Source organism: Ictalurus punctatus, chromosome 26 (genome assembly GCF_001660625.3).
Source record: "Ictalurus punctatus breed USDA103 chromosome 26, Coco_2.0, whole genome shotgun sequence".
NCBI classification, from domain to species: domain Eukaryota; kingdom Metazoa; phylum Chordata; class Actinopteri; order Siluriformes; family Ictaluridae; genus Ictalurus; species Ictalurus punctatus.
This window is the reverse complement of record NC_030441.2, coordinates 2,215,001-2,231,323: the sequence shown is the minus strand read 5'-3', so window position 1 is coordinate 2,231,323 and position 16,323 is coordinate 2,215,001. Positions and strand designations below refer to the sequence as shown.

Genomic DNA, 16,323 nt, shown 5'->3' with positions numbered 1-16,323 from the left:
CATGTGTTTTTTTTTTTTTTTTGTCTTTGCAGCTGATAGCGGTGTACGAGGAGATGGAGCTCCAGCCGAGGATGCCGGTTAGCCCGGGCAGTAGCGTGGCATCCGGATACTCCAGCCCATACACCTCCGACCCCGAGCTGGGCGTCCTGCGTCCCTCAATGGGCACAGAGATCGAGGTCACTTCCAGCACCCTCAAGTCAAGTAGGCGTCATTCTCTGCTCTACTCTGATTGCTGTGTTTAACGTGTGTGTGTGTGTGTGTGTGTGTGTGTGTGTGTGTGTGTGTTTGAGAGAGAGAGAGAGGTGCAGTATACACCAGCCTGTCTGTTTGAAAAGCCTGGAGTTAGTGTAAGGGTCTGAGTGGTCAGAGTGGGGGTCAGACTCGGGGGTTCCGACTCTGGGGTTCCAGACTCTGGGGTTCCAGACTCTGGGGGTTCAGACTGAGGGTCAGACTAGTCCAAACGTCAAAAATTAATATGTTTAATATGTTTAATATCGCATTAAAGAAATTCTTGCTTGTTGTAATTGAATATGAAATCGGGTTCGGTTTCGGTAAAAGCTGGATTTTAACCAAAGCGATGTTTAAAGTCCTGCTTGCTAATGTGACCCTTGGAGAACCCAGGTCAGTTTTCTAACTCGAGCAGACACCACCTGTCTGTCTGTTAGACTTAGCCCCCTGTCGAGGAGGACGAGGAGCCAACGTGCAACCTTCACTACTTTACAGGCTGGAATTAATGTCCATCATTTCACAACAATATCTCTTACACACACACACACACACACACACACCAGGCATTTTCTACCATGGAGAGACTGATTTAATAATAATATTCTCACTGTGGCTTCCCAATCAGCTCAGCTGCTCACACACACACACACACACACACAGCTGGCTTCCATTTACAGGCCACTGAAGTGGGCTGGACACGCTCCTTTTATCTGTTCTTTCATGTAATTGATAAATGACTGTGTGTGTGTGTGTATGAGCAGCTGATGGGGGGGGGTATTTGTGATGTGATGACCTCACCGAGGTCAGAGGTGCGATCACACGGACATCTGCCGTACATTTGTTCTCACCGTCATCACACAGAAGTTGATTATATTGCTTTTACACCATAGCAGTTTATACTTTTTATCCATTTATAGCTCCCTTTAACATTGTGGAGCATCTGCGAAAGAAGTTATCACGTTTGTAACAGCAGTTACGAACATCCAGCTTCTCATTTTAATCTCCTCCAAGTTAATAAGATGCAAAAAACCCTCAGCATTTCCATTGTACGATAGAATAAAAGCACGTCGGGGGAAAAAAAAAGTGTGTACAACCTTTTTCGGAGTCTTGGCCATAAAAAACGAAACGCAAATTTAACGTAAAAAATTTGCGTCATTGTCATTAGAGAGGATTATTATTATTATTATTATTATTATTATTATTATTATTATGTTTAAGATTCGATGTGTAGTCCTAGTGTTTTTGCCATCAAACAGTTTTTTCTTTTTTCCCCGCAACATTTCGCGTATTGACACAATTTGTTCGTTAAAGTCGGACGTTTTAATATCGCAAAAAAGAAAATAAATAAAGTGTAAAACATTAGGCAGTTATTGTGACTGCTAAATTTAAATCTAATTCTGTTCGGAAAATAATATTTTCAAATAATATATATTCCGAATGATATTTTCAAAATATGCTAGTCTAGCTAGTCGTGTGTTACAGTGAGGGGGGGGGAAAGTATTTGATCTGATTTTGTACGTTTGCCAAATGACAAAGAAATGATCAGTCTCTAATTTTAATGGTAGATTTATTTGAACAGTGAGAGACAGAATAACAACAAGAAAATCCAGAAAAACGCATTTCAAAAATGTTATAAATTGATTTGCATTTCAATGAGGGAAATAAGTATTTGACCCCCTCTGCAAAACATGACTTAGTACTTGGTGGCAAAATGCTTGTTGGCAATCACAGAGGTCAGACGTTTCTTGTAGTTGGCCACCAGGTTTGCACACATCTCAGGAGGGATTTTGTCCCACTCCTCTTTGCAGATCTTCTCCAAGTCATTAAGGTTTCGAGGCTGACGTTTGGCAACTCGAACCTTCAGCTCCCTCCACAGATTTTCTATGGGATTAAGGTCTGGAGACTGGCTAGGCCACTCCAAGACCTTAATGTGCTTCTTCTTGAGCCACTCCTTTGTTGCCTTGGCCGTGTGTTTTGGGTCATTGTCATGCTGGAATACCCATCCACGACCCATTTTCAATGCCCTGGCTGAGGGAAGGAGGTTCTCACCCAGGATTTGATGGTACATGGCCCCGTCCCTCGTCCCTTTGATGCGGTGAAGTTGTCCTGTCCCCTTAGCAGAAAAACACCCCCAAAGCATAATGTTTCCACCTCCACGTTTGACGGTGGGGATGGTGTTCTTGGGGTCATAGGCAGCATTCCTCCTCCTCCAAACACGGCGAGTTGAGTTGATGCCAAAGAGCTCCATTTTGGTCTCATCTGACCACAACACTTTCTCCCAGTTGTCCTCTGAATCATTCAGATGTTCATTGGCAGACTTCAGACGGGCATGTATATGTGCTTTCTTGAGCAGAGGGACCTTGCGGGCGCTGCAGGATTTCGGTCCTTCACGGTATAGTGTGTTACCAATTGTTTTTTTGGTGACTATGGTCCCAGCTGCCTTGAGATCATTGACAAGATCCTCCTGTGCAGTTCTGGGCTGATTCCTCACTGTTCTCATGATCGTTGCAACTCCACGAGGTGAGATCTTGCATGGAGCCCCAGGCTGAGGGAGATTGACAGTTCTTTTGTGTTTCTTCCATTTGAGAATAATCGCACCAACTGTTGTCACCTTCTCACCAAGCTGCTTGGCAATGGTCTTGTAGCCCATTCCAGAATTGTGTAGGTCTACAGTCTTGTCCCTGACATCCTTGGAGAGCTCTTTGGTCTTGGCCATGGTGGAGAGTTTGGAATCTGACTGATTGATTGCTTCTGTGGACAGGTGTCTTTTATACAGGTAACGAGCTGAGATTAGGAGCACTCCCTTTAAGAGTGTGCTCCTAATCTCAGCTCGTTACCTGTATAAAAGACACCTGGGAGCCAGAAATCTTTCTGATTGAGAGGGGGTCAAATACTTATTTCCCTCATTAAAATGCCAATCAATTTATAACATTTTTGACATGCATTTTTCTGGATTTTTTTTATTGTTATTCTGTCTCTCACTGTTCAGTCTATAATTTTAATGGAAGATTTATTTGATCATTTTTTTGTCAGTGGGCAAACGTACAAAATCAGCAGGGGATCAAATACTTTTTTCCCTCACTGTACTAGGTAGAATTTGCTGTGTGTGTGTGTGTGTGTGTGTGTGTGTGTTTAGTGCTTTTGTAGTTGTTTATCTGACAAACAGGACCAGTGCCCCTGATGTTCTAGCTCAGTCGGCGTCACATCAGAGTCTCTCAGTGGTACGATTAGAACGGCATTGATCATTCACACACACACACACACACACACACACAATCATTTCAGAGCTATTTGTCTGAATACCAGGCTGGAGAAGAACTTCTAGTGAGTGATTGAGGTATCGATTAGCGATAAAGCAGAATTCCAGCTTAGCAGATTCACACCCCTCTCAGCCTGTCCTCCTCTCTCTTCTATTCTTTCTCCATTCTCTTTCTGCTCCATCTCTCCATCATTCAGAAACCTTCTCTATGCTGTATTGGTGCTATCTAAAAGGTTTAGTCTTGAAATGCATTAAGAAGGCCAAGTCGGTGCCGTATAAGTGTTTCATACTTCTAATGTTTCAGATTGGTTTAAAAAAAATAAAAAATAAAAAATCATTACCCACAGTAACGTTTCACAATAACGCTGATTGATATTTCACTCGATTTGAAGCTTTCTTGGACCCAATAAAACAAACACAACACAAATAAACTACTGTGGTCTATACAATGCTGTCGGCCCAAGCTGTTCAACAACAACAATACTGTCGTCCCAAGCTGTTCAACAACAACAATACTGTCGTCCCAAGCTGTTCGACAACAACAACAGCAACAATACTGTCGTCCCAAGCTGTTCAGCAGCAGCAGCAACAATACTGTCGTCTCAACTGTTCGACAATACTGTTGTCTCAAGCTGTTCTACAACAACAATACTGTCGTCTCAAGCTGTTCGACTACAACAATACTGTTGTCTCAAGCTGTTCGACAACAATACTGTCATCTCAAGCTGTTCAACAATAGTCATCTCAAGCTGTTCAACAACGACAATACTGTCGTCTCAAGCTGTTCAACAACGACAATACTGTCGTCTCAAGCTGTTTGACAACAACAACAATACTGTCGTCTCAAGCTCTTCGACAACAATACTGTCGTCTCAAGCTGTTCGACAACAACAATACTGTCATCTCAAGCTGTTCAACAATACTGTCGTCTCAAGCTGTTCAACAACGACAATACTGTCGTCTCAAGCTGTTCAACAACGACAATACTGTCGTCTCAAGCTGTTCAACAATACTGTCGTCTCAAGCTGTTCGACAACAACAACAATACTGTCGTCTCAAGCTGTTCGACGACAACAATACTGTCGTCTCAAGCTGTTCGACGACAACAATACTGTCGTCTCAAGCTGTTCGACGACAACAATACTGTCGTCTCAAGCTGTTCGACGACAACAATACTGTCGTCTCAAGCTGTTCGACGACAACAATACTGTCGTCTCAAGCTGTTCGACGACAACAATACTGTCGTCTCAAGCTGTTCGACGACAACAATACTGTCGTCTCAAGCTGTTCGACGACAACAATACTGTCGTCTCAAGCTGTTCGACGACAACAATACTGTCGTCTCAAGCTGTTCGACGACAACACCGTCGTCTCAAGCTGTTCGACGACAACACCGTCGTCTCAAGCTGTTCGACGACAACAATACCGTCGTCTCAAGCTGTTCGACGACAACAATACCGTCGTCTCAAGCTGTTCGACAACAATACTGTCGTCTCAAGCTGTTCGACAACAACAATACTGTCGTCTCAAGCTGTTCGACAACAACAATACTGTCGTCTCAAGCTGTTCGACAACAACAATACTGTCGTCTCAAGCTGTTCGACAACAACAATACTGTCGTCTCAAGCTGTTCGACAACAGCAATACTGTCGTCTCAAGCTGTTCGACAACAGCAATACTGTCGTCTCAAGCTGTTCGACAACAGCAATACTGTCGTCTCAAGCTGTTCGACAACAGCAATACTGTCGTCTCAAGCTGTTCGACAACAGCAATACTGTCGTCTCAAGCTGTTCGACAACAACAATACTGTCGTCTCAAGCTGTTCGACAACAACAATACTGTCGTCTCAAGCTGTTCGACAACAACAATACTGTCGTCTCAAGCTGTTCGACAACAACAATACTGGCGTCTCAAGCTGTTCGACAACAACAAAAATACTGGCGTCTCAAGCTGTTCGACAACAACAAAAATACTGGCGTCTCAAGCTGTTCGACAACAACAAAAATACTGGCGTCTCAAGCTGTTCGACAACAACAAAAATACTGGCGTCTCAAGCTGTTCGACAACAACAATACTGTCGTCTCAAGCTGTTCGACAACAACAATAATACTGGCGTCTCAAGCTGTTCGACAACAATACTGGCGTCTCAAGCTGTTCGACAACAATACTGTCGTCTCAAGCTGTTCAACAACAACAATACTGTCGTCTCAAGCTGTTCAACAACAACAATACTGTCGTCCCAAGCTGTTCAGCAGCAGCAGCAACATCGATACTGTCGTCTCAAACTGTTCGACAACAATACTGTTGTCTCAAGCTGTTCGACAACAACAATACTGTCGTCTCAAGCTGTTCGACAACAATACTGTCGTCTTAAGCTGTTCGACAACAACAATACTGTCGTCTCAAGCTGTTCGACAACAACAATACTGTCATCTCAAGCTGTTCGACAACAACAATACTGTCGTCTCAAGCTGTTCGACAACAACAATAATACTGGCGTCTCAAGCTGTTCGACAACAATACTGGCGTCTCAAGCTGTTCGACAACAATACTGTCGTCTCAAGCTGTTCAACAACAACAATACTGTCGTCTCAAGCTGTTCAACAACAACAATACTGTCGTCCCAAGCTGTTCAGCAGCAGCAGCAACATCGATACTGTCGTCTCAAACTGTTCGACAACAATACTGTTGTCTCAAGCTGTTCGACAACAACAATACTGTCGTCTCAAGCTGTTCGACAACAATACTGTCGTCTTAAGCTGTTCGACAACAACAATACTGTCGTCTCAAGCTGTTCGACAACAACAATACTGTCATCTCAAGCTGTTCAACAACGACAATACTGTCGTCTCAAGCTGGTCGACAACGACAATACTGTCGTCTCAAGCTGGTCGACGACAACGATAGTCGTCTCAAGCTGTTCGACGACAACGATAGTCGTCTCAAGCTGTTCGACGACAACTACACTGTCGTCTCAAGCTGTTTGACGACAACAATACCGTCGTCTCAAGCTGTTCGACAACGACAATACCGTCGTCTCAAGCTGTTCAACGACAATACTGTCGTCTCAAGCTGTTCAACAATACTGTCGTCTCAAGCTGTTCAACAACGACAATACAGTCGTCTCAAGCTGTTCAACAATTCTGTCGTCTCAAGCTGTTTGACGACAACAACAATAGTCGTATTAAGCTGTTCGACAACAATACTGTCGTCTCAAGCTGTTTGACAACAACAACAATACTGTCGTCCCAAGCTGTTCAGCAGCAGCAGCAACAACACTGTCGTCTCAAGCTGTTCGACAACAACAATACTGTCGTCTCAAGCTGTTCGACAACAATACTGTTGTCTCAAGCTGTTCGACAACAACAATACTGTCGTCTCAAGCTGTTCGACAACAATACTGTCGTCTTAAGCTGTTCGACAACAACAATACTGTCGTCTCAAGCTGTTCGACAACAATACTGTCGTCTTAAGCTGTTCGACAACAACAATACTGTCGTCTCAAGCTGTTCGACAACAACAATACTGTCATCTCAAGCTGTTCAACAACGACAATACTGTCGTCTCAAGCTGGTCGACAACGACAATACTGTCGTCTCAAGCTGGTCGACGACAACGATAGTCGTCTCAAGCTGTTCGACGACAACGATAGTCGTCTCAAGCTGTTCGACGACAACTACACTGTCGTCTCAAGCTGTTCGACGACAACAATACCGTCGTCTCAAGCTGTTCGACAACGACAATACCGTCGTCTCAAGCTGTTCAACGACAATACTGTCGTCTCAAGCTGTTCAACAATACTGTCGTCTCAAGCTGTTCAACAACGACAATACAGTCGTCTCAAGCTGTTCAACAATTCTGTCGTCTCAAGCTGTTTGACGACAACAACAATAGTCGTATTAAGCTGTTCGACAACAATACTGTCGTCTCAAGCTGTTTGACAACAACAACAATACTGTCGTCCCAAGCTGTTCAGCAGCAGCAGCAACAACACTGTCGTCTCAAGCTGTTCGACAACAACAATACTGTCGTCTCAAGCTGTTCGACAACAACAACAATACTGTCGTCTCAAGCTCTTCGACAACAATACTGTCGTCTCAAGCTGTTCGACAACAACAATACTGTCATCTCAAGCTGTTCAACAATACTGTCATCTCAAGCTGTTCAACAACAACAATACTGTCGTCTCAAGCTGTTCAACAACGACAATACTGTCGTCTCAAGCTGTTCAACAATACTGTCGTCTCAAGCTGTTCAACAATACTGTCGTCTCAAGCTGTTCGACAACAACAATACTGTCGTCTCAAGCTGTTCGACGACAATACTGTTGTCTCAAGCTGTTCGACGACAACAATACTGTCGTCTCAAGCTGTTCGACGACAACAACAACACTGTCGTCTCAAGCTGTTCGACAACAACAATACCGTCGTCTCAAGCTGTTCGACAACAACAATACTGTCGTCTCAAGCTGTTCGAAAACAATACTGTCGTGTCAAGCTGTTCGACAACAACAATACTGTCGTGTCAAGCTGTTCGACAACAACAATACCGTCGTCTCAAGCTGTTCGACAACAACAATACTGTCGTCTCAAGCTGTTCGACAACAACAATACCGTCGTCTCAAGCTGTTCGACAACAACAATACTGTCGTCTCAAGCTGTTCGAAAACAATACTGTCGTCTCAAGCTGTTCGACAACAACAATACTGTCGTGTCAAGTTGTTCGACAACAACAATACTGTCGTCTCAAGCTGTTCGACAACAATAGTCATCTCAAGCTGTACAACAACGACAATACTGTCGTCTCAAGCAGTTCGACAACAACAATACTGTCGTCTCAAGCTGTTCGACAACAACAATACTGTCGTCTCAAGCTGTTCGACAACAACAATACTGTCGTGTCAAGCTGTTCGACAACAACAATACTGGCGTCTCAAGCTGTTCGACAACAACAATACTGGCGTCTCAAGCTGTTCGACAACAACAATACTGTCGTCTCAAGCTGTTCGACAACAACAATACTGGCGTCTCAAGCTGTTCGACAACAATACTGGCGTCTCAAGCTGTTCGACAACAACAATACTGTCGTCTCAAGCTGTTCGACAATGACAGTACTGTCGTCTCGAGCTGTTCGACGACAGCAACAACAATACTGTCGTCCCAAGCTGTTCAGCAGCAGCAGCAACAACAATACTGTCGTCTCAAGCTGTTCGACAACAATACTGTCGTCCCAAGCTGTTCGACGACAACAATACTGTCGTCTCAAGCTGTACAACAACGACAATACTGTCGTCTCAAGCTGTTCAACAATACTGTCGTCCCAAGCTGTTTGACAACAATACTGTCGTCTCAAGCTGTACAACAATACTGTCGTCCCAAGCTGTTCGACGACAACAATACTGTCGTCCCAAGCTGTTCAGCAGCAGCAGCAACAACAATACCGTCGTCCCAAGCTGTTCGACAACAATAATACTGTCGTCCCAAGCTGTTCAACAACACTGTCGTCCCAAGCTGTTCGACAACACCACCACCAACAATACTCTCGTCTCAAGCTGTTCAACAACAACAATGCTGTCGTCTCAAGCTGTTCAACAACAATACTCTCGTCTCAAGCTGTTCGACAACAACAATACTGTCGTCTCAAGCTGTTCAACACCACCACCACCAACAATACTGTTGTCCCAAGCTGTTCAACAAGAACAAGACTTTCGTCCCAAGCTGTTCAACAACAATACTGTCGTCCCAAGCTGTTCAACAACAACAATACTGTCGTCCCAAGCTGTTCAACAACACCACCACCACCAATAATGTCGTCCCAAGCTGTTCAACAACAGCAACAACAATACTGTCGTCTCAAGCTGTACAGCAACAACAATACTGTCGTCTCAAGCTGAACAACAACATGAACAACAAAAATACTCTGTCGTCTCAGGTGGCTGTGGTTCAGGTGGTAGAGCGGGTTGTCCACTAATCGTAGGGTTGGCGGTTCGATTCCCGGCCCACGTGACTCCACATGCTGAAGGGTCCTTGGGCGAGACACTGAACACCAAGTGGCTCCCGATGGCAAGTTAGTGGCTTGCCTGGCAGCTCTGGTACCATTGGTGTGCGAATGGGTGAATGAGACACAGTGTATAAAAGCGCTATATAAGTGCATTTAACATCTCAGGCTGTTAAAAAATAATAAACAGCTGTTTGAAAAATGCAGCATTGTGTAACCCAGACAGGACTTTTATAATTCTGCTGTTACAACCCACAGACACTGTTCCAAGCAGAGAGATTTTTCTTTTGATGTCTTTTTACTTTCTCCCCTGCTCAACACATCTTTGTTTGTTCCTCATGAGATTAGTGGAGTAGTTGATTACAGGGCTGCTGATGGAGTTGATTATAGCTCTGAAGTGTAACCTCTCCGTGGAGCACACGATTACGGGCCGCCGGCGCATTCTTCCAGGTTCCGTCACCGCTCTTCTTCTTTGGTGGGCTGAACCGTCAAGCCGTAACAGCTCTACAGGTCACGGGGTGAATCCGAGTTCATACTGACGGTCTTTTTTTTTTTTTTTTTCTCTTCCAAACAACTTTGCAATTGATATGCTGAATGAGAGTTGAAGAAAATCCCGTCTGAGTTCTGAAACGGCGTGTGCCACAACCTCACGTGTTCTCCGTGTCCGATTATACGATGAAGATCCTCTTCCGATAGACCTGTGTGTAATGAAACGCTCTGTAGTTTACGTCCTCGGCCAGCGCTTGTGCAGAACACTAATGAGCTCGCGTAAACCAACGAGCTGGAAGTATGAAGGGTGTAATTTTTCTGTCCGTATGTTCGTAGCTGAGGCACGGAAATGCAAAACGTTGGGAACTTCCACAGCTGCTTCCTGGTACAGTCCCTGATCTCCTTAATGGATTTGCATGTTCAATGGAGTAATTAGTTTAAAACCGGAAAAAAACGATCTTTATAGACGCTCCACACGAACGCCGCGTGATCGTCGACATGGTGGAGAAGTTTAACATTTCACCTAGAGACGACACGAGAGAAAAGAAGAAGAGAAATGAAAAACAATAGGAAAAAGCTAGAAGAGAAGTGACGTAGGAAAAACGAAGAAAGAAAAGATGATGAGAAATAAAATAACAGGAAAACGAGTATAGAAGAGAAAAGAGTGGAAAAAAAAGACATGATATAAAACAAGAAAACAAGTTTTTTGCTTCAAATATCTGCTTTTAATATTATTATTATTATTATTATTATTTTTATTATTATATTATTATTTTATTATTTATTATAATCATTTTATTTTATTATTTATTATGAACATTTTCGTTTTCTTACATCAAATATGTGATTGTTTATTTTTCTGATGCAGCCTTGTACCCCAAAGTCTAGACGAGCTTTCTTTTAGTATGATTCAAGAAATTATACTAATGTGTTTGTGAAGAGACACGCTTAAGTGAATCAGTGAATCTGTGACTCAGTGAATCAAATGTAATGAACGCAGGTGAAGTCCATTGTGAAGACAAACGTTTAAGTGAATCAATTAATCAGATTTTATGAAACTAAGTGAAGTCTACGTTTATTATATTATTTATTTGTTGTTTTTATTATTATTTTTAAGGCCATAGTGAAGCGAAACCTTTAAGTGAATCAATGAATCAGTGACTCAGTGAATCAAATGTAATGAATCTAAGTGAAGTGACGAGGAATGTTTAAGTGAATCAATGAATCGGATGTAAGTGAAGTCCCTTGATGAGCTGTGTGTTCAGAAAGGTCCAGTGCTGACTCTGCTTTCTATTTACGTATTTTTATTTTCTCTGACAGACACGCCTCTAATGGTCAGGAGCAACAGTGAACTGGTGCTGTCTCGCACGCTGGACACCGGGAGTCGAGATACTGAAAGTAACAACAACAGACCAACAACTACAACGGTCAGTGTTCTAGATGCTTCTGGGTCAAAAAATATGAATTTGAGTTAATACCGATTTAATCCCGTGCCCGATAGCCTGTACGATATCATCCTCTCAGAGGAACTGCCCCTTCCTGTCGCCGAATATTTTCCCACAACAGAACAACGTGTGTGTTTTACTCCTTACTTTTGCTTACACGCAGTGTATCGGTGAAGAACGATGGGTCTGTTTTTTGTATTATTATTATTATTATTATTATTATTATTATTATTATTATTATTATTTTTATCGTCAAAGACGGCACACATCTGTACACATCTGTTTTGGTGTAAGAAACCCATTTCGTTTTTTGATTCACTTCGGTCAAGCCTCGTGTTCCTTTCACCTTTCATAAAAACATGAGAATTTCTTTTGTTGTACGTCTTCGATTTCTGTGTGTGTGTGTGTGTGTGTGTGTGTATGGTCAGGAGATTGTATTTGTTGTTTTTTTGTGGGTTTTCATATTGTATTTTGTCGTTCGCACCTGTGGCCCCTCTCTCGCTCTCACACACACGCGCACACACACACACCCCCCGTTGTGATTTTGGCTTCTCTCACATTTCTCTCGCTCTCTATTTCTCCGGGTTGAATCCATTTATTTCCTCCCGTCTTATTAGTCCGGGTTTGATTTTTACCCCGCACCTGTTGTCACACACTCTCACACACACACATAATCCCGACTTTGTTCTATAAATGGACACACAGTATGATGTGCCGTTCTTTTAATAAATAAAGAAGAAGTGTTGGTAAACCGGCGCGGAGTAAGAGGAATCGCACGACTCGTATCCAGGAGTGTCGTATAAGAGTATCTGCGCTTGGTTGATTATTTTCCTGCAACAGCATGGCATGTTATACTTGTTATTTCTATTTACACTGGCTGTTTGCCCTCGCGCTCTCGCCCTGTTTTTATATACGAGCTGAGCGCACTTCAGGAATAAAGAACGCACCGATGCACAATAACAATAACAACAGCGCAGGAGCATGTGGCCTAGCGGGGGATAATCGCATAACCGTCCGTAATCTGGGTCACTGTGTGTGTGTGTGTGTGTGTGTGTGTGTGTGTGTGTGTGTGTGTGTTAACAGGGAGCAGGCCATGTTCTAACAGTGAAGAGTGGAACCGTGGACTCACCAGGAGAAGACATGATGAACAGGAGGAACAACAACAACAGCAGCAGGTAAGAGTGTATAATAATAATAATAATAATAATAATAATAATAATAATAATAATAATAATAATAATAATAATAATAGTGTTATTGTTAACAGATAGTGAAGAGTTAATAAAAATGACAAAACAGTACATTGAGAAGAATTACATTTTAAACATGAAATTATTATCTCTCTTTTTTTTTTTTTGTGGAGCAAAATCTCTTGGCTTTTAAGGTCGGAAAGGTTCAAAAGGAAACGTTTGTAGCTTTTAATATAAATCCAGATACTTTCATACACATTTAAGTAATGCGGCTAAATAAGAAAATAATAATGATCGCTTTACAGTTTTCTCGTTTTATAATGACCCTTTTTTAAATCAGCTGCCCTTCTCGTACAGCTTTGGGAGGTGGGGATTGGGGAGGGGGGTCGGGTGGAGGGGGCGGAACTTACAGATTTGCCCAACGTTAACGCGTTTTGCGTCGGAGCTCCACATTTTAACACCAGGCACTTCGATCTCCCGGTTACGTAAGTGTCTCGCTGATATGAACCGACACTCTCTAGGAGCTCCGCCCCCTTCACAACATCCCGCCCGACGGGGATGTTTTTTCCCCCGCGTCTCTCGGAAGATGCGGCGTCGTCGTCCGTCACGGCAGAACGGAGAACATTTCGAGTCTGTTAAAGCGAAATAGAATCTATCCACGTACGTTATACAGACACGTACTCGGCTAACGTTTGCTAGCTATGTCTGTTATGTTACTGTGCATTATTAGTGTCGTCCACGCTCCACACCCCCCACACGTGAACTGAAATGTCCCGTTTCAGTTCACGGTAAGTATCCTCGAGTCTAAACGTGTCGGCGAGATTCGTGGCGCGACAGGAAGCAGATTCTCTTTTCGTCGCCTTCGGAAATTGCGGCACCCCGATCGAAACGGGTCCATACTGCAAAGAGTGTTGTTCGTTATTAGGATCCGCTGGCTGTTGCCATGGTTACAGGACATGCGGTGGCGGTGCCGTTCTTATCACGGGTCACGTGACCTCCTCTTCTCCATAAGAGAGAGGTACGCGGTTATCTCTTCTGACACTCTTCACTGGCTCTGTCAGTCAGTATTACACACACACACACACACACACACACACACACACACACACACGCACACACACACACACACGTACACATGCCTACCTCATTTACCGGTTGAACTGGCACCAATACAACCTTCTACATCACTTTATCTGATGTCATAAAGGAGGTATTTTTCCCCCAGAGGCTGGTAATATATCCACTACGGTATACGTATAACGGAAGTTAGCACGCTTGCTAATACGAGAGCTAGAATCCTAATACAATCGAATACGACTTTCGTTTCAGCTTAGCTTCCCCCCACCCCCCCCACACACCCCCAAAATTCAGATTAGCTAAACTTCGGAGACGCTGCGCCACCATATCGTGCACTACATGCGATGTTTTAACCGCTTATTTTGAAAACTGACTTATCCGATTATCGGCGTTACCATAGAAACAACCGTAAAGTAGCTTGATGTCACTTCAAACGTTCTTAAAAACTTCGGTTCTTTTCGCGATAGTTACGTCTTCGTTTATGAGCGGGAATAACTGGATGGGTTTCCAAAATGGCCGCCGTCCGTTTCGCTGCAGGTAATTCTGACAGAAAAAGCTAAATGTTTGTTTGACCATTCTTACTCATGGTGTTTGTTTATCCTCTTCCTCCTTTGAGTCTTAAAACATCTTTGATTGATTTATTTACTCCACTTGCCATCACTAGCTTGTTTTTTTTTTTTCTTTCTCCACGTCACTTTCTTTCGAAAATGGTTTCTTCTTCGCTGACAGGATGAGTAACAACTTGGGGATTTCTAGCATGGACTTAGCGTATACGCATGAGGACGTTCTCGATTCTCGACGTTTTACCTGAAACATGCACGTGTTAATTTCTATACTTTTATATAAGTGTTTATCAGTGAGACACAAAATGGCTCCTTGAATGTGGAATCACTTTTTCAGAAGATTTTCAGGAACCGCAGAATGATTCCTCACAGGAATTCTTTGTTTCTCACAACCTCCAGGAAGGAACAACAAAAAATAAACACCCCCCCACCCCCGTGTCTGACAGCGACAGGCGTTATCGTTCTGCTTGTTTGAGAATTCCCCGTGGCTTTTTTTTTTTTTTTTTTGACAGCGATGGAACATTTTGCGTAACTCTCACCTGCACCACCCGCACCACCTCCTCCATCCGCCTTTTTCTTCCTTTTTCTTCTCTCTGTTCATGTGGTTATTGAAGTAAGAGATGCAGGTAGGCACCTGTGCCTCTGGCGCTGTGTGTAAAACACACACACACACTAACACGTACAAGAACAAGAGCAGTTGCAGTACCTCTCACATTATTTGTTTGGCCATTAATGCTAACCCTGAGGACACGAGCGCAAAATGGATTTGAAGTCTGTGTGGACAGGAGTACAAGGTCCAATACTGAAGGATTGTGTGTGAGTGTGTGTGTGTGTTGGAGCAGGACCTGCAGGCCTCAATTCTTTTTTTCTGCCTTATCACTTCCTTTGTTACTCACCCTAACATGGTAAAAGTGTAAGTCCTGAAGCTGGGGATATTAATATTATTATTATTATTATTATTATTATTAATAATATTGTTATGTTGACTGACGTGTGGACGTTCACAGCACTGAAGCGTTGTAGTTAGCTCCCCTTTGTGGCGTGTTCTGTACACAATTGAGCCACTTTTCCAAAGGAATTATTCTTTGTGATAAAAAAAAAAGTGCATGGGCCCCTTATCGCTGCTACCAGCTAAGTTGTTATTGAGTATTCGTTGATATTTGCGCGGACCGTCTCTGCAAATTCACGTTCCTGTGATGAAACGTGTCAGTCTCGGTGGGCGTGGTCTCTTCCAGGATGCCCCCACCCCAGTTTGTTGTTTTTTTTTTCCCCCCTTTAAATTGTCGCCCGGACGTATCTCGGCCTAAACGCGCGTACGGGTTTGCGCCCGAGGATGCGTCTGTGCGCGGTCCACGATCACGTGGACCACGAACACGGTCTTTGGTTATGAATATGAGCGCGGGCGAGTGTGCGTAGATGTGTTGCGTGGTTCTCGGCTGCGAACACAGCAGGAAAGCAGGAGGTCGGCGAGGCAGATCAGGGCCGTTAAATGGTCTAAGACGGAGCTAATGGAGCCCAGTGATCGCTACTTGCCTTCTGGGCGTGTATGTGTGTGTGTGTGTGTGTGTGTGTGAGAGAGAGAGAGAGTGATTGATACTGATAGAAAATTACTACACAGCTCTGATCTCATTTCGGTCTCCTGACTGAGATTCTTACTGAAGCCGGTTTCCGAGATTGTGGAGCTTCATCGGGAACGCTGTTCGGAATCTCAAAATATAAAATAGCTCTCATTTGTTTTACTCGTTTAGTTCGGAATTTCAAAATCCCCTGCGTGTTATTCCGCACTAGTGATAATTAGGGGGGCCAAGCACCAAAGGTGCAACTGTGTATCATCTTCTTATTCTTAATCTTCTTCGTATTCTTATTTCAAATTTGGCACAGTGATGGAGGACAGTCCCAGCTACCTCCAGAGGTATGGTGTACGCAGGGTGAAGGTGGACATGCGTTTGCAGTAGTAAATCAACACAGCGTTATGGAAAAGCGATTCCAATTTCCTTCTAATTCTTTGGGTCAAGCCGAGTTAAAGGGATGCCATGATGTTAAAGTCCAGTCACATCCGATTTTCAGCCAGTTCC

General features: G+C 43.5%; 1 protein-coding gene across 3 annotated transcripts in view; it reads left to right on the top strand.

Annotated features, from left to right (window-relative positions):
* The window catches only part of pard3ba (par-3 family cell polarity regulator beta a), a 112,259-nt gene that overhangs the window by 28,573 nt on the left and 67,363 nt on the right, over window positions 1-16,323 (top strand). For all 3 annotated transcript variants that reach the window (XM_017456907.3, XM_017456908.3, XM_017456906.3), the window contains exons 3-5: window positions 33-201; window positions 11,294-11,400; window positions 12,502-12,593. In XM_017456907.3, coding sequence (XP_017312396.1) covers window positions 33-201; window positions 11,294-11,400; window positions 12,502-12,593 — 368 coding nt within the window. The remainder of the gene's footprint in view (window positions 1-32; window positions 202-11,293; window positions 11,401-12,501; window positions 12,594-16,323) is intronic.